Raw genomic sequence first — 18,465 nt, forward strand, 5'->3', positions numbered from 1 at the left:
TATCTTTATTTATTATTTATTGAAATTTATAAAATATACATACGCAGGAAATACATTGTTTTTATGGGGAAAATGTTAGGACTAAAATATGATGATATAAGCAGGAAAACACTATAAACAAGAACATTATAACAGGGTTCTAGTGTAGTATACAGAATAATGATTTTTAAAAAAAATTTTAATAAGCTGCTCTAGATAGATGAGCATTACTGTTTAAAAAGGTTTTTGATATTACATTGTGTCTGTGATCTCTTCGTCAAAAAATCATCACTGAAAATTTAACCCACTAGAAAACAGAAAATACTGTGCTGAATTGAAAACAGACTGTTAACTGCAAACTCTGAGCAAACTTGAAGTGCCAGCCGCTCAGTAATGTAACCGGGAGGGCAGGGTCAACACGAGCAGCTCGATTGGTGTCAGATTACAGCACGTACCAAACCCTGAAATGCTGGATTAAAGACCTATCAGCTATCACTTACTGTGTACATAATCCAGTAAGCAATCTTGCATTGTAGTGTTCAAAACAAGAATGTTGTAATGATACTTGTATAATAGTCTACCGAAAATGAAATAATGCCAAGCATGCTACAGCTTTATTTTGGAGGAAAATATTACAGCTACTGTAAATACCGTATTTACTGAAAAATAATGCAACTCTGAATATGTGATCCCTAACATTTTGATTATGGGTTTATGATAAATACTTCATAGATAGGAAATTCTATTAAAGCACATAACACTTGAAAATTATTTAAATTATTAAATGTGTTCCATATTTACTAGACCTTTTCTGGTGCCACTTTTGTCAGTAGAGTGATTTGATATGGTCTCTGTTGAAACAATAAGCCGCAGTTAGAAAAAAAATTGCTTTGTGTGACTAGTTCAAAAGTGGTGGCTGTTCAGAAAGCAAAATATGTGGGGTGACATACGGCGGTCTGGTCTTCTGTGAGGGTGAATGAGGAGGGGGGGGGGGGGGGGGGGGGTTCCATCCTAGAAGCCACAGTGAAGAGAAGCAGAGAGAACCCAGTGACTAACTCCATTTGCACCTTCTCCTTGATCCTGCATCTCATCTGTCACTCTGTGCAGACGTTCAGGAAGCCCTGGGCCACAGTGGCATAAGTGATGCATGTTACAAGCAAAGAGTGTAGTTTTTCAACTAAGCTGTTTCTAATTACAAGATACAAGTTTGTGATTATAATGCGACCCCCCCCCCACTTTCAGTTTCAAAGGTTTTGTTAAAAATCGTAGCATCATATTCAGGTAAATAAGGTAATTTTCACTTTTTACAAACAGTGTAAAAATTTTATTCTATAGTTGGTTTTTGATTTTAGCTCTGCATTCCTGCCATACCTGCAGAAGTGTTTTGAAGAAGTTTTCAAGTTGATAACATATCCGCAAGATGAGATAAGGAAGGCTGTCTTGGAAACCCTGCTACAATTTTCAATTTGTTTTTCGAAGATAGAGACTGAAGAAGGAAAAGCAGGTACCATTTCTTCAAATTGACTGTGATTTATTATGTGATTATTTGCGGTTAATTTAAAAGTTTGGACTACCCTTCTTAGCAATTTATAAGCTTATAGCTAAATGCTTTCTATCCTGCAACTATAAAAAAAAAAGACTTTTATTTGGTCCTGTGTAGTTGTTTTTATTATTGCAATGATCATGTCGGAACACAATTCTTTGGGAATTTCAATACGAACCAACCGACATTGTGGTTAATAAAAATTATGTGGAATGGACACAGCGAGCATACAAACATGTCCGGAATTTGTATGAATCGTATGTAACTTCTTACTGTAATCAGACTTAATTATCAGAGAATGATTTACCAAATTTAGATTAAGTATGTATGAAAAATTATGCTTATTCTATGTTATTATTAATGTTTGAATTTTTTTATCATTTTAATGTAATGATTTAATAGGGCTTGTTATTTCATTTTATTTTATTAAGAGGTTTTATAACAAAAGTTATAGATTTGTTAGAATGTTTTGTTTAGTAATAGCATCTAAATACCAGTGAATTGTTTTATTAAAAATTAACTGAGACTTGGCAGTAACCCACATAAGCTGCTATCTTTTCGCAATCACATCAACCATTTTCTAGCTGGTATAGTTGATTGTAGCGACTTTAAATCATTCCAGTTGTTTTGTATAGAGACGTACGAGACTGTAAAAATCCATATAAAACGAAACAATTAATAACGATTCACTCGCAAACAACTCGATTGGCAGCAAGCGTGCACGATAGCACAACTTACCGCCATGATGGTTCAACAACAACTGTTGTTTCGTTGCCGGAAGCTGCAGGGCTACCTGCCTTGGCAGGCAGCCAACTTGAAAAACTTGGCGCTGCTAGCAAGCAGTGCGGGAAGTTCAAAATTCAAATGTTTCAAACACTATACACTAAATTACACACAATATTTACAAGTCCAAACACCAGTCCACCAATAGATATGTACCTTGCGTTCCTTCGACACTGTTACTGCCAGTTGCTGGAAAAATGATGAACCTCTGTTCACACGAGCGAAGTTTGTGTAGTCCCAGTATGTGTTGGTGCAATGTCTAGTCATTCTTGAGCTAAGATCATTGGAATGTGGATCAATTAGCAGAATGGTACAATTGGTCACTAGACATGAAACATTATTCTGTGATTTGTTGCCAACTGAACTAGTATATCAGGTGAATAGGTTATAATTTTTTTTTTTAATGGGTAGGAATATTTTTTAAGGATTGAATTGAAATGTGGGAACATGGTTATTGGGCTTTAGATAAAGTGAAAGTTTATTAATTTACTTGTTATCTGGCATGAAGTTATCATGGTAATTTGGTCACAAATTTTGTCTCCAGATAAATGTTAAACGTTAGTTATGTTGTTAACTATCAGTATCATGCTAGTAATCATAACTACGAATGAATTCTCAACTTTTTTCTCCGCTATAACTAACACTAAGTAAATATCTGGTGTTAAAAGTTGTGATGAAACACAATATGTAAGAATGCTATCTTGATAAGTTTTTGATAATATCCATTAAACATCATCTTTGATGGCTTCTAGCGTGTGGCCGATTCAGCAAAGTAAAATGCCTCCACCTTCCTCTGTCCCTGCATTTCTCCTCCTCCACTCTGTTCCATACTTCTCATCTCTCCTGCACTCCTTTAACTATCTGCTCTTTCCACCTTCTCCTTGGTCGTGCTTGGGGTCTTCTTCCTGCGCACTTCAACCCTGTCATTTTCCTGGGAAACTTCTCTTCTCCCATTCTCTGGACATGGCTGTACCATCTCATTCTTGCTTTTCCCATGATCTCATTCAAGTACTGTATTCCTGCTCTGGCTCATTCATAACAACATTAATAACAGGAAAATGAAATGAATAAAGACCCGGCAACAATCAACATAATACACAACATTTAGTTATTGCAATAAGCTTTTCACATCACAAAACCAGTACAGCAGCCTGGTTACAGCGAACCTATTCTTAACCCCATTTATTTGTTTATTTTGGTTCGTAAGCCTTCGAAAAATTAATGTTGCTATAGTTTGCAGTGTGTAATTACCCTCTTTTATCGCATAATCGTCGCACTCGCATAATCGTCACACCTATATTTTGGCCGTCAAATTGGGATAAAAAAACTTCTCGCGTAAACTTCACATGATGTTTTTGGTCCCGCTATTAGATGCACAGCATTTTGTGTTATCTTTTCCGTATAAAACGATGTATTTTAAAGTAGAAATTTAATATTTATTCGGAAATTACTACTCACTTATTTAATTAACGGAAATACAAAGTTGTCTGACGTGTAAATGTTCTTTTAAAGACGTTTTTAAACGTTATTTCCTTTATCTGATTGTCTGTGTCGCCGCGGTATACCGCTTGTAAACATATCCAGCGCTAGTTGGCATCATTCATGCTTGGTTATGTTGCTTCCCGTATAGAGCGCGTGCACGTAGTCAAATATCGATATCTCACTGATTGCATGCAACGCGCACTCTCTGTCGAGTGCCGAGTTAAATACATTTGATAGCCCGCATTCTTTCGCGGTAGTTACGCATTAGTTCATGTCATAGATTCAAGTCGCTTGCATTCGTGTCACAGATTTTGTTTTTCTATTTAAAGTTGAAGAAAGGTTTTTGTTTAATGAATTATTAATATAAATTGTTTGGCGTGGTCTTGTGTACTCCACTTTATTTAAATAAACGTACTTTCCATGAATGGGTTTTGTTTTTATGAATAACTTTACCTAACAATTTTTTTTTCCCACATGATCGTCGCACCCCTACTTTTCAAACTTGATTTTAGAATAAAATGTGCGACAATTATGCGAGAAAACACTGTATAAGGATAAAATCCATAATTGCATAGGAATTGCAAAATTAAATTTCTTCTTCGGAAATTGGACTGTGATGTTTATAGCTAACTCCATCGTGCAAACATAATAAAAAAAAAAAAGAAATAATATCCTGCACTGTGTAGTCAGCATACAGATTTTCTTATTTATTAAATAAATTTTTCAAGTGATGACACAGTAGAATGTTTAGAGCTTCTGATGGAAAACATATCACAGTTTTAATAATACAGTATTAAGTAGGGATGGGATAGTCAAATACTCAAATCTTTATATTTCATCAAATTTTTAATTCGAAGGAATCAAATCAAAAACGAGGTGAAAGATTGTCGCGAGGCTCTTCTCTGGCTCTTCCAGAATGGCCTTAAGCGTCAATCTTTTAGTTTGCTGCCTGGGTGAGAAGGGAGTGGCCCCACGTTGGGCGCCACTAATTGTCGCGAGGTGAGGGTTGCTTCCTGCTAGAGCGAGTCCCCTCCCTGCGTCCAATATTTGCTGTGCTGCCTGAATAGGAAGGGAGCGGCCTGACTGGCGCGAGTAACTTCTGGCTGGAGGTTCCTAAGAGGGGTAGGTAGGATTCTCCCCCACCTTGGGATGCCCTAAAAGTGACTCCCAGTGTCCCTCGTCTGATGCCTACTTACGGGCTGCGGCTGGTTTGGCTCTGCGGTCTCCCAGTAGTAGGGCTGACCTGCTTGCTGGCTGGCTGGCTGGCTGGCAGGCTGGCTGGCAGGCGAGCGGTTGGCTGGTGAACTGGCTGGCAGTCGGGCGGCTGGCTGGCTGGCTGGCTGGCAGGCGGGCGGTTGGCTGGCTGGCAGGCGAGCGGTTGGCTGGCGGACTGGCTGGCAGTCGGGCGGCTGGCTGGCTGGCTGGCTGGCTGGCGGATTGGCTGGCTGACAGGCGGCTGGCTGGCTGGTTGGATAGGTCCCCGAGGTTCGCCCTTACCCCGAAAGAACACTCTCCGATATGCGGTATGAGTTTTATTTCGCACACTCGCGGTTGGTACCGACAGCCTCCCGATACACACTAACTCGCGGACACGGTTGTCGGTCTTCTGCTCTTGGCTGGCAGGCTCGGCTGCCGGTGAAGGCGCGGTGAGCAGTTGATGGCGCGGTGAGCTAGGCTCGGCAGCCAGTGGTGCCTCGAGGGCACCGACTGACTTCCTGCCGCCGCCGCCGATCCATCATATTGCCATCCGGGGCAGTTAGTGTGTGCGAGACCAGAAACCGAAGTTTCTGTAACTCACTTAGTGCATAGTAAATCAGGTGCACCCCACACTTTTGTAGAATCACTTGGATCAACGGGCGGGGCGCGTGTCTTGTGGAATAAGTTTGGCACACGGGCCTGTGTGTGCGCTGGTATGTTGTGTAATGCTAGAAAAGTTACGTGTACCTAATTCGGCGGGGGAGAAAAGCTCCCCACCAGCTAGATCGGCTAACTGGCGTGATGTAGTGTCGTGTTGGTGTGCATTAGAGGCTTGTCGGTGTGCTGTAATTTCAAGTGACCTAGTTAAATTCGGGTGTGGCGTGTAGTGTAAAGCTGTGCAAGCCGCTCCTACGAACCCCTGGGAACACAGAAACATGCTAGGGTAGTTAGCCCATTATTGCATGTAACAAGGTAGTTCAGGCCGTCACTTCACACAGGCATATCATCGTGTGGTCGTGTTGGTGATACGGTAAAAGAAATTACATAGATTAGTAAACACCTGGCCGCCTTAAGGACCGAACTATTGCGTTCCAATATAGTTCGGTCAAAGTTAGGCTAAACCAGTATTGCTGTAGCTAGCCCCCAGGCTGTTGTCATCTAAACCTGAAAAATAGAAAGTGAAATTAGTAAATGAATGACGTCCTATTCTATTATTGTTCGAGCAGAGAGATGCCCTCGTCCAGTTTTTTTTTGTTTTTTATATATATATATATATATATAATTATATATATATATATATATATATATATATATATATATATTTAATCTAGACTTAAAGCTACTATACAAGCCCCCAGAGCCCTGCCCTTACAGGCATGCATGCCTCTCGGCCCGGATCCCCAGCGAGGGCTGGGGCAGCTCCCTCTGCCAGTTCACCTGCATGATTCTGCCTTGACAAGGTGCTACGACATGTGTGTGGATTGTCGCGCGTGTTGTAGTGGTTTGACTGTAAAATGTTACGTACCCCGGGGAAGGGAAAATTAATTAGGTGATGATAGATTTACGGAACTAGCTTTGTTAATTCAAAATCCCATGCCTTTCCGAAACGCGGCCGGCACTGGAGGTGAAGCTTGCCAGGCGGGTCTCGCCCTTCAGACATAGGGAGTCAGCCCTAACAACACTGGCAGTGAACCCAGAGGTCGGTTAGCACATACACCTGCGTGCTTCGGACCATTTTGAATTAGCTAGGAGAGAGAAATGCAGAGAATGTAAGAAAATTAATTTGCTATTATTAAGTGGTGAGCTAGAAGTGTATTTTATTATTATGATTCAAAATCCCATGCCTTTCCGAAACGCGGCCGGCATTGGAGGTGAAACCTACCAGGCGGATCGCGCCCTTCAGACATAAGGAGTCAGCCCTAATATCACAGGCAGTGAACCCGAGGGGGCTGCACATGCCTGTGTGCTTTGGACCATTTTGAATCGAAAGAAGTGGAGTTAATGGTGCTGAAGTTATTTTGTAGCTTGTATTTTTTTTTTTAATTGTTATTATTATATATAGAAATTTTAATTGTTTCACAATTCAAAATCCCATGCCTTTCCGAAATGCGGCCGGCACTGGAGGTGAAGCCTGCCAGGCGGGTCTCGCCCTTCAGGCATAGGGAGTCAGCCCTAACAACACAGGCAGTGAACCCAGAGGTCGGTTAGTACATACACCTGCGTGCTTCGGACCATTTTGAATTGTATAGGCCGTGTAAACTTTAAAGTTTAAACTGTAGGCTCTGCATGGTGTGAACACGCCCGGAGCTGGAGTGCGACTGCCTTGGGGTAGAGGTGGGTCGAAAAGTATCAACCTGATACTTTGTAACTGATACGCGCCTGTATCAGGAATGGCAAACGAGTACACTTGAAAAGTATCAGAGACTTTAGTATCAGTTCAGAATTCACCTGGAACAACACCACGGCCAATGAGCGCAGTACCCGATCGCAGATGACGGTCACTTGGGCCGAGCTTGTGAAAGGGGAGGGAGCAGGAACGACGAATAAGGGATAAAGAAGGGAAAGAATGTAGGGGAGGAAGCGCAGGGGAAGGCGTTGAAGCCTTGAAGGAGAGGCGCAAAGCGATATTGTTACAAGCAGGGCTGCCACTCATGGGTTTTTCCACCCAGATCTGGGTTTTTCCAATGGTGTTTGGGTTTCTGGGTTTTTAAATAATGAATTCCAACAATTCTAGGTTTTTTATAATTTTAATTATTTTTATACCTAAAACAATAATAAAGGTAGTAGCTACTGTATCTGTTGCAATATCTGTTTGATAAATGCAAACAAGTCTATGTGTTTCACACACAAAAATACATATAAACACAAAACTAGTTTTCAAGAAGCTAAGTCGAATATTAAATTAGACACATTCTTCAAAGAGGCTTGCAGAACACAAAACCAATGCAACAATTAACCTTCAAACCAATCTTGTAGAATCAGACTCTGAATAAAGACTAACGTACATGATGCAGTTTTATAAAAACATTTACCGGTTTAAAGAATACAGTGATGGTGTTTGTTTTGTCATGTATATATTTGTAGGTTTTTTTATGATATGTGCTGGTCCAAGAATTACTTATACAGCCATTTTGCTGCAGTGTAATTTTCTTGTATTGGTTGTATTTAACCGTTTTCAGTCTTGTAAGGTAATTAATTGTTTTATATTAAAACCAGTTATGTTTATATTTTTGAATTAGTACGCAAACATTTTCAACGATAGCATTTTAGACGCATCTGGGTTTTTTACCCGTGTGTCTGGGTTTTTTTTTAGGTTATCTAGGTTTTTCATGAATATCAGAGTGGCAGCCCTGGTTACAAGTCGTTTTGTTTATTGTCCTACTTCAAAGTACGCTCAGTGCGCAGTGCGTGCACCGTCTCGTTCAATAATAAAACTAATGAAATTTTAATATTAAAAAGTACATTAATACAAGATATAATATTTATATTTGTGCACCTAACAGCTATGAAAATGCAAATAAATTCTCAGTTGACACTAATAACAGATGTAATCAACATATGGACTTTTTTTTTTCGATAACAATTAGTAACTAGTGTTTTTATACATTAAAAATTCACGATTTTATCAAAAATAAAAAATAAAAAAACAGATAGGTACATTAGTGAGCATACTATATCAATGTTTACGTTTCAAATGTTTCTTCAGATTAGTCGATGATTTATAACTCAGTTTTTGTTTACACAAATTACAATTAGCAAACTCATTATTTTCCGTGAAAAAATTCCACACAAATGAAGTCTTTTTCGTGCACTTATCCATTCCTTATTTCACTATAAAAATACTAACTACAAAGCATGACAGCCCGCAACATGGTGATACACGGCCAGGACGAACTGCAGTGAATGTTGAACTGATTGATACTGGTTGTATCAGGAGGGCATGAGAGTATCAGAGGTAAAGAATTACCAGGCGTGATAAATAATGTATCAGATTCTCCTTCCGGTCGCACGGTCTGCGTACGCGGAGCTTTGTTGCCTCCTGGGACCGTCTGATACAGAAGTATCAGAGACTTGTAACATGGTACAATGCTGTATCAGTATCAGGTTGGGACAGATACCGAAAATTGCTGTAACAACCCACCTCTACCTTGGGGTCGGGCGGAAAAACAGTTTTGTTTGGAGGCCCCCAGCGCCCCGACCAATCAGAGAGCTTCTAGGCCTGTGGTTGGCCGGGGCCCCGCAGGCCCCCGCACAAGGTGTTCGGGATGCTATTTTATGTAATTTTAAAGTTATTGAAGACTTTTTTTAAAACTGAATCCATGTCGCTTTCGTTTTTAATATTTATAGTTTTAATTTAAACAAGGTTTTTTATGTTTACGTTGCTCGGACGGGTCGTAAATCGCTATTGAATTAATCAGTGCGTTTTCGTGCTGTGGTAAATCTAGGTACATTTTATTATTATTCTTTGATATTATTTTGCGGATGTAAGGAATGTTAAGTGCGTTATGAATAGTTTCGTTACTCGTAAATCTATTACAGTCTAAAATGGCCCTTAGGAAATTATTCTGTTTAACTTGTAGCCGATTTATATGGTGATTTGCAGCATAGCCCCAGACCTCGCATCCATATAGCAACTGCGGGCGTACAATATGAGTGTAAAGTTGGAGTTTTTTCCTGCGTGGTAAATTAGGTGCTTTTAACATAGGGTACATGCTTCTTAAGGATCCTGTTGCAATGTTTGTTGCTCGAGTAATGTGTTTGCTCCATAGTAATGTCCTGTCTAGCGTGAGTCCTAGATATTTTGCCTGTGAAACATTAGGATTAGGTTGGTGAAAAATTTCTAGTTCCCTGTCTGGTCTGCCTCTACGTTTTGAAATTACAAGCGTGGTTGATTTAGCTGCATTAATTTTAATTCGCCACCGAGTGTAGTATTGCTCAAGTGCAGTTAGCTGCCTTTGGACGCATACCATGGCATATTTTAGGTTACCAGATTGTTTAATTATGGCTGTATCGTCCGCATACATCTGTACGTAGGCGTTTGCATGCGTATGTCTGCTGTGTAAATATTATAGAAGAAAGGAGAGAGTGGGGAGCCTTGTGGCACTCCAGCTGTAAGTTCGCGAGTAGTCGATTTAGCCCCGTCCAGAGCAACATAAAAGTTACGACGCCATAGATAGTGGGCCACCAGGTATGTATATGTGTCTGGAAATTTGAAGTTTATTAATTTTTGAATAAGACCCGGAATCCAGACTTTGTCGAATGCTTTTTCTGCGTCGAGCATTGTCATTACTGTGTAGGCTTTAGATGGGTTATTAAATCCGTCGGTAGCATCTTCAACGATTTTAATTAAGGGGTGGATTGTTGAGTGACCTTTCCTGAAACCAAACTGAATGTCTGGAATCACGTCGTGTTCCTCTGCGTGTGTTTGAAGGCGCGAGAGTAAGACTTTTTCAAAAATTTTACTCATACTGTTTAGAAGACTTATAGGTCGCCTGTTTTCTGGGATGGCTGGGTTTTTCCCTGGTTTAGGAATTGTGATTATTTTTGCAAGTTTCCAGGAATCGGGGTAAGTTTTGTGTGTTAGTATTGCGTTGAATATCGCCAGTAAATATTCGAGTGCCTCGAGAGGGAGTTTTTTAAGTGTTTCGTAATTTATTGCGTCCGTGCCGCCTGATTTGTTGTTCGGACTGGCTTTAATTAGTTTTAAAAGTTCCCTTAACGTTATGGGTTCAGGAACAGACTGCGTGCCTGTTTGTAAAAAGTTATTTACCGCCTGTGTTGTTGTTAAAGTGAAGTTTCTGTCATTTACGTCTGTGTTCGGGGAGAATTGTTTCTCCAGTAGGTCTGCGACTGCGTTGGCCTTGTCTTCTGCGATGTATTTAGCCCCGGTGGCTCTTATAATAGCTGGGGTTGAAATAAATTTTTGGTTACCGCGGAGCCTGCGAGATAGTTTCCACATTTCCTGCGGTTTTGTGGCTACTTCGTTTATTAAGTTTCCGAATTGATTTATTTTTTCCTGTTTTAATTTGCGCTGTACGAGATTATTTAGTCTATTGTATTTGTTTCTGGCTTCTGGTGTGCGAAGTCTTTGTGCCCTGTTTCTGGCTTGTCGCCTTAGAGAAATGTGATAATCCAGATCGGGGTAGTGTGTTCGAGTGAACTGCCTTTTTGTTTCGAAACGGGAGTGTTTTTTAATAGCATTTTTTACTGTGTCCGTGAAAAGTTTTACGTGAGGATTTATTTCGTCAGGTGAAGTTATTTCGTGGGGCTGATTTAGTGTGTCTATAAGTTCTTCCTTAAACCCGTCCCAATCTGTTATCTTAAGGTTATTATTAAAGAGTTGAATGTTGGATGTAGCATTAAAAGTTATTTGTGTTAGCACCGGTAAATGATCGGAGTTTAGTTCATCTAAGGTTTCTGTATTTATCTGAGCGTTTGGTATGTTGGTTAGGGCTATGTCTAAAATTTCTGGAGTGCCACCACTTACTGGATAGCATGTCGGGGAGTCAGGCGCAATAATGATGTAGTTTCCTGCTACCGCGTGGCCGTGTAGAATGTTCCCGTTGGCGTTTGTTTGGGTGCAGCCCCAGTCAGTGTGTTTGCTGTTTAAGTCTCCTGCTATAAAAAAATTGATCTTCGACTTCCATTAATTTATTGAGGTCCTGTGGTGTGAGTGGGTCTTGTGGCGTCTTGTATACCGCGGACATGCAAACATGCGAATTATTATTACGGACGTTTATGCTGGTGGCCTCAATGTGTTGTAGTCCATTTATTGTTATCGGGTGGTGGTGAATTCCGTGTTTTATTAGTATGGCTGTACCGCCGCCGCGGAGTGCGGGGCGGTCCGTTCTGTATACTGTGTAACCGCATATGTACGCTCGCATGTGTGGTTTTAGAAAAGTTTCAGAGATGAAAGCGACATCGATCCCGTATACAAAAAGTAACTCTTCCAGTTCATAGATTTTATTCTGGAGGTCCTGTGAATTGAAAATTAGGACCTGTAAAAGCTTCCCCGGGTTCTGTGCCATTTTAAGGTGTAGCGAGATTCAGGATTGTGGATAGTAGAATCATCTCTCGCTTCGATACGTCTGTTTCAGCTCGGATGGCGGCGTAGTGTGGAGAGAGTGTAGCGATGAGTTGTGAGAAATTGCAGAGTTTCAGAATCTCTGCCAGCTCAAACAGATCACCGACGGTGTTACCTTCCATTCTGTTCTGCGCTGGAGTGTGTGTGGTGCGTGGTTCTTTCACGGCCTGCGAGTATTTGCGCTCCGGTCGTGTCAGCTCGGTGGTTGTTGTTGTTTGTGGCTTGTTGACCACCTGGGCGCGCGGCTGTGCGCGAGCGGGGCGGGTGGGGGGGGAAACTCCACCTGGCTGTGCGTGGCTGGCGCTTGTTGTTGTGTTTTTACCTGTGTCTGCACGGCTTGACGCTGTGTCCTGCTCGCGACAATTTTTAAGAACACTGGGCACTGCTTCCAGGCTGCAGTGTGTCCCCGCACTTTACAGTTGAAACAGAATTTTTCGGTGTCATCAGATTTCTGACAGTCCTTGCGGGCGTGGTTGTCGCCACACCTGACGCATCGCGGTGGCTTGCTGCAGCGAGTGTGTGTGTGGTCGAATTCGCCACAGCGTTTACACTGGGCGATGTCTTATGGGCGGGCTTGGTACTTCTGAATGGTCACTGAAGTGTAATGGAGTGTTCGCACGGCGAGTATGTTGTTGTTTGAGGCCGGAAGGTCGCGCAGAACGTCCCTGACCTGAAACGCTGTGGCTGCCCCGCCGCATCAGTCCGGGTGATCTCAAAGTTTCTGACATCGTGCACCACGAAACCTTTCTCGGTCAATTCCGCGGGTACAGTCCCTTAATCACGATTTTTGTGTTGCGCTCGTCGGGATGCGCAAACGTGTGGTGGAAGTTGTCATGGGCTTTCAGAAATGTGAGTGCTTGTGTGTAGCCCTCCCTGTCTTCGAATGTGAGTCGCAGCTCTCTCCTGCGCGTGATTGTATTTTTGAACGCGATGCGATGCGCGTTCAGGAAAGTTGCGATCTCCTTGAGCCTCGCCACTTCCCTGACCATGATAGGTACACCCCTGTACCTGTTACCGGCCGCGGTGGTGGTTTGTGGTTGTGTCTGAGACGGTGGTTGTTTGTCGGCGGGCAGGTTTGCCAGTGCGCCGTAGCTGTTTTGAAGTGGGATCGCGGAAGTCCCTGCTGTTGGCTGTTGAGCTAAGTCGCGCCTGACTGGTCGCGCATCCTCACTGTTCGCGAGAACAGTCTCCCGCTTCCTGCCGAGTGAGTGGCTACGGTCACGTGTGCGGTTTGATCGCGAGGCCTTTTTCCCCCCAACCAACTGAAAATCGTCTTCGGCACGTTCGCGCTTGGCGCTGGCCTGTGTTGTCTCCATTGCCTGGTCGCTCGGTGTTGTGTTCGCCATTGTACTTCCCTTGTCGCGGTTCGCGGGCTATCCGACCCGCCGGTCGCCCAAAACCCAAGAGCAGTGGTGGCTGACAAACACTGATATGAACAGCAAAGCTAGGCCTTAGGGAGGCTGTCCTCTCTGCACCACTGCCTGGTGCGAAGTGTCCTGACTTCCTGATTTTTTTTTTCCTAACCTAACTAAAAACTAAGTGTGTTTGGGAGGGGTCCGGGTTAGGGAGGGACCTAAGTGCGTCTCAGGCCGAAGCATATCACGCCCTAGTCATGCTGGGAATAGCCATGCAGGGAGAGGGTCATATGCATCGTGTGCTAGGAGGGGATTGGCCAGCCATGGCAGCGATTGTTGCCATGACTAACTCCCCTCACTCTTATCTCTAGTCTAAGCTACTAGTTAAGTTGGGCCCAGGTAAAACCTGCATAGACACAGGGAAAACCCTGGGCACTTTCATGCGGGATGCAAGTTTGCATGCATTAGTGTAGGAGAGTACAGGAGACAGAGGATGGTCTGGATGAAGAGTTGGCCAGAGTAGAAAGAGTCTACCATGCGGGGGTTGGGCACTTGGACTCGAGGTCCGCCTTGATTTTTGATTTTGTCCAGGACTGGAATTCGCTGGCCAGGGACGCAGGCGCCCCTGGCGGTGAGGGTAACACGAACCACTCACATCCGCTCCAGACAGCAGCACCTATAACTAAAAGAGAGAAAATTAAACATCCTACAGACTAAGACTATTTTTAGTAAATGCATGTTGCGCGGGCTAACATGCCTTAACGTGTGGTGTAACGCATGTGTGGGCATTAAATGTTTTATTTACGTTAAGTATCCGCGAGCTGAGACATGGGCTTTACTCCGGAGAAACTACTGTCCGCGCCAGGAATGGTGGCACTTGAGCTCCCTAGTCCTCGGGCTAATGGGAGGGCACGACCACCCGCAGCGACGGACGACAACAGTAACGGCGTGGCCGTATATTCTCTTACATGAAAACATTTGTCCGCGCCAGGAATGGTGGCACTCGGTCACATTAGTCCTCGGATCAGAGGGTACGATCATCTGTAGCGAGGACGATAGTAGTAACGGCCTGGTCATATATTCCCTTACATGAATATATTTATAAATGTTTCACAGTAAATGTTGATATACACCTGTACCATGTGACCATAATCATTGACTTTACAACAGCTTTCAAGACAAGGTACTAATTTGTTCCAGTAAAAAAAAAAAAAAAAAAAAAAATCGAATATTAAACATAATTTAAAATACTAAACATTTATGTCACATCGAAATGTAAATAAAACATTCATCACGGTACTGCATTACTGCGCAGCTGAAATGTCCCTACAGTCTTTGTATTGCTATGCAATACAGCAATTAAAAATGTGATAACATGAATGGTAAAATAATAATAATAAGGCTGAAAGTGTAGCATTACAAATGCTATAAATAAACAATACCAACGAATTAAATACGATTCAGAAATGTATGAGTGAAATACCAAGCTACGCTGATAGAGATATATTTCAAATATAATGTTGTTTCAAACGTACAAAATGTGTTGCACGTGTCAGGAAACTCACAATGGACTTGCCAAAACACTGTCGTTACTTTCACAGGATGTAGAACAGTAACCATCACTGTTTTCGGCACTGTTTTCACTACCCTCACCGGTATCACTATCTTCACTGTCGTTCCCAATGATGATGAAATATTCGTCTTGAATATCGTCCATTAATGGGTCTTTCTTGCAATAATTGTCTTCCGTGTTCTGTACGTGTTGGCAGTAGCCCTCCCAGTCACTGCAGGTAATATAATCTTTGAATATATATACTGTATAGAAGTCACAAGTGGATAGGATTTACTCTACGTTTTTCAGGAGCGTATGATGAGCAGCTTGGGAACTTCACCGCTGCAATTCGTTGCCATAACGCCCTGTATCGTCTTAGTTGTTATTTACACGTTAGAGCGCAGCACTGTCGCCCTCTGTCATTCCCCGCACCCCCCAACTATCATTCACTGCAGCTCAAGGTCGTTCAACGGGAGGGGGAAGGGGTGTTTGAAGAGTTCGACACTTGTCCGCTAGGGACCAACACAAGTCGATGCCCTAGAGATGGTGGCGATTGCGGCGGTGAATTAACCAACTACCTCAAACCGTATTAGAAATTTTAACCTGGGCTGGCGACTTCTATACAGTAGGTATATATATTCAAAGATATAATTCATAGCTTGTGTGGTTTGAATTTGCAATGATTGGAGAGAGAGAGAGAGACAATTCACCGGTGGTGTTATTTTCTCGCACTAGACGTTTAAGTTTTGCCCAAGCGAGCTCTATAGCATTCAATTCACATATATAGGGTGGTAATCTGATAGCCCGATGACCATGAGTTGCTAATAGGTGATCAACTCTAAACCTTTTTGTTTGTGGTCGATGTCTGTCCAGCAGATCTAGTAGCTCTGTTTTACTCATAGTCACATTACATTCGACCCCATTTCTATTAAGTTATCCCACTATTTCTCGTTTAACATCGTATTTTGATGGTGGCTTGTCCACTTGTTTGGAGTGGTATGGTGCGTTGTCCATAACTACGATCGATGCAGGTGGTAGATTTGGCAGTACCTTTTCTGAAAGCCATTTTTCGAAATTTACAGAGTTCATTTTTCCGTGGTAATCCCTCACTGTAGCACTAGCTTTGTAAACAACACATGCTCCTGGAAGGAAACCATTTCTCGAACCAATATTCAAAACTATTAGTCTGTGAGCTGCGTTTCCTGTACTCATAACACCGTTTATATCGTCCTTTTTCTTCCAACGTTTCTTGAATGTTAAATTTGTGTCAATCCAAGTTTCATCAAGGAAAAATATTTCTTTTCCATCTTTTCTAATTTGCTTCATTTCAGTAAGGTATTTTGACCGCCAACAAATGATATCAGCTCGTTCAAGGAGTACTACACGTTTGTCTTGGGTTTTCCTCCACACGAAACCCATTTCCTGCAGAAGTCGGCGCAATGACGATTTGCTCCAAATCCAGCAGATCTTTTCTTTAAGAATTGGTAATAGCTTGTTGACTGTTGGCACAACCTTTTTCACAATATAGAATTCGTGAATTGTATCTCGAATAACTCTTTATCAAAACTGTCGTCAATTTTGACAGTCTTTCTTTGCCTGCAAAAACATGTTAATTTAAATTAGAATCAACAAGTTAGCTTTAAGGGGGTAGTTTCCTTACTTTCATGAATTGGTTTAGATTTCGCCATTACTATATTTTTATATCCGATATTTTCAAACTAGGTTAAGTATGACATACATCACGTTTTAACAGTAATTTTAAGTACTATTTTGTTAATATTAAATCATTTTATGACCTGCATGATCCTAATTAGGTATATTCTAATAAGTCAATAATTTCAGTCCCTCAACAAATAATATGGATGACAGGCAACTCATTTCAAATTCAAAAGGTCTGATAAGTACTTTACTGTGTCATGATTACCACCAAATTTCAAGATTATGCCATAAATATTAATTGCTGAGTAATAATTATAAAATTATTAAATCTAGGAAACTACTCCCTTAATAAAACAAACATACTTAAATAGAAACTGGACAGTTTTCACGAATCAATTTCAGCACAAACTACAATTCGGACACATATGAACATACACCTGATTTTCCATCGGTTCTTTGTGTTTAATGAACGTATATATTGGGCTTAATTAGGCGGCCTTTCTATGCCGAAAACCCCCGTTAATATAGGTGGAGAGGATTTTTGGATTAATTAAAATAAAGTTTATTTATTTTTCACATATTCACTAAAACAAACGTCATATTTAATATTTAATTATATTTGGTGTTTACAATATAAATAGCTAGGCACCCAATACAACTATATCACCATTTTGATCCTTAAAATAGTTGTTTATTTTACGGGGGAGGGCCCCCAGACTCATCCATCGTAACAGACTACCACTGTTGAACTGCTGTGAGGGAACAATGTTTGTAGGTTGCTGACTACAGACGCAGGTATACGCGGGGAGTCACTTCCCCTCTCTCCAGCATGACCCCTCACCCCCGCGGAGAGAAGTGCCACCTTTCCTGACGCGGACAGTATAGCTTCAGGTCGCCTGTCGCCTGTCAATGGCTGTCGGCACTTAGAGAAATTAGTTCGTCCATCATTGCTTAACCCATTATCACAGCATCTACGCATCCAGAGCTACGAATAATTAATTTAAACAGTGTATCCGCGAGTTGGCGCTTCAGGAATCACTCAGGAAGAGGGCACAGCTCATATCGCCTGTCGCCAGTAAGGGCAGTCGGTCGGTTAGAGAAACTACCCAATTCCTTCATCGCGAGCCCTTTAGCCCCAACTTCTACGCTTAATTGTCTACGAGTTTGTGTGCGTGTAGCATTAACTGTAAATGTGTTACTAAGCATAACTAGAACTACTTTTTTTTTAATACATATATTATGTAACATAATATAGGCTAATATTATTATACTTACGTCTATTCACTAGTTATAGTGGAAGAACTGTCGGCGTATGGGTTTAAGGCGAATGGTGAAGGAGTATTCGTATTTAATTTTTATTAAGTGAGGTTTTATATGCAGCCTGCTTGGTTATTTAGTATTTATAAGTTAAATAATTATTTTTGAAGTATTACTCGCGTAGGAAATTTTCCGTGTAGACAGGGCTGGGTTCCGCGCGCGTGAACCTGTGCGTGACGTGATTGGCCAGCGGGCCGGCCAATCACTGAGCAGCTAGGGCGGCCTGTGCGCCAGGATTGAAATAGGCATTTTGTATTTGCGATAAAATTCCGGGTCGCGGTCTCCGAGAGAGGAAATATACATATTTGCGCTCAAGCGACTCTTATCATAGAATTTCTGTGCAGTCCTGACATAATAGTCTTTCAAGAGTTCGAGTTTAAGCTCCCTGTGCATAGCCCTGACAGGGCAGTACACAGGCGCATCTGTCGCGATACGAATGCTCTTGTTCTGTATTCGCTGCAACTTTATTAAATGGCTCTCAGCCGCAGTTGCCCACACTGGTGCTGCATATGTT

The 18,465-nt window shown here is 41.9% G+C and overlaps 1 protein-coding gene across 1 annotated transcript in view; it reads left to right on the forward strand.

The window, feature by feature from the left end:
* The window catches only part of LOC134540850 (importin-4-like), a 150,766-nt gene that overhangs the window by 75,563 nt on the left and 56,738 nt on the right, over positions 1-18,465 (forward strand). Inside the window, exon 12 of the mRNA XM_063383847.1 lies at positions 1,332-1,483. Coding sequence (XP_063239917.1) covers positions 1,332-1,483 — 152 coding nt within the window. The remainder of the gene's footprint in view (positions 1-1,331; positions 1,484-18,465) is intronic.

Source organism: Bacillus rossius, chromosome 17 (assembly GCF_032445375.1).
Source record: "Bacillus rossius redtenbacheri isolate Brsri chromosome 17, Brsri_v3, whole genome shotgun sequence".
Classification (NCBI taxonomy): Eukaryota; Metazoa; Arthropoda; class Insecta; order Phasmatodea; family Bacillidae; genus Bacillus; species Bacillus rossius.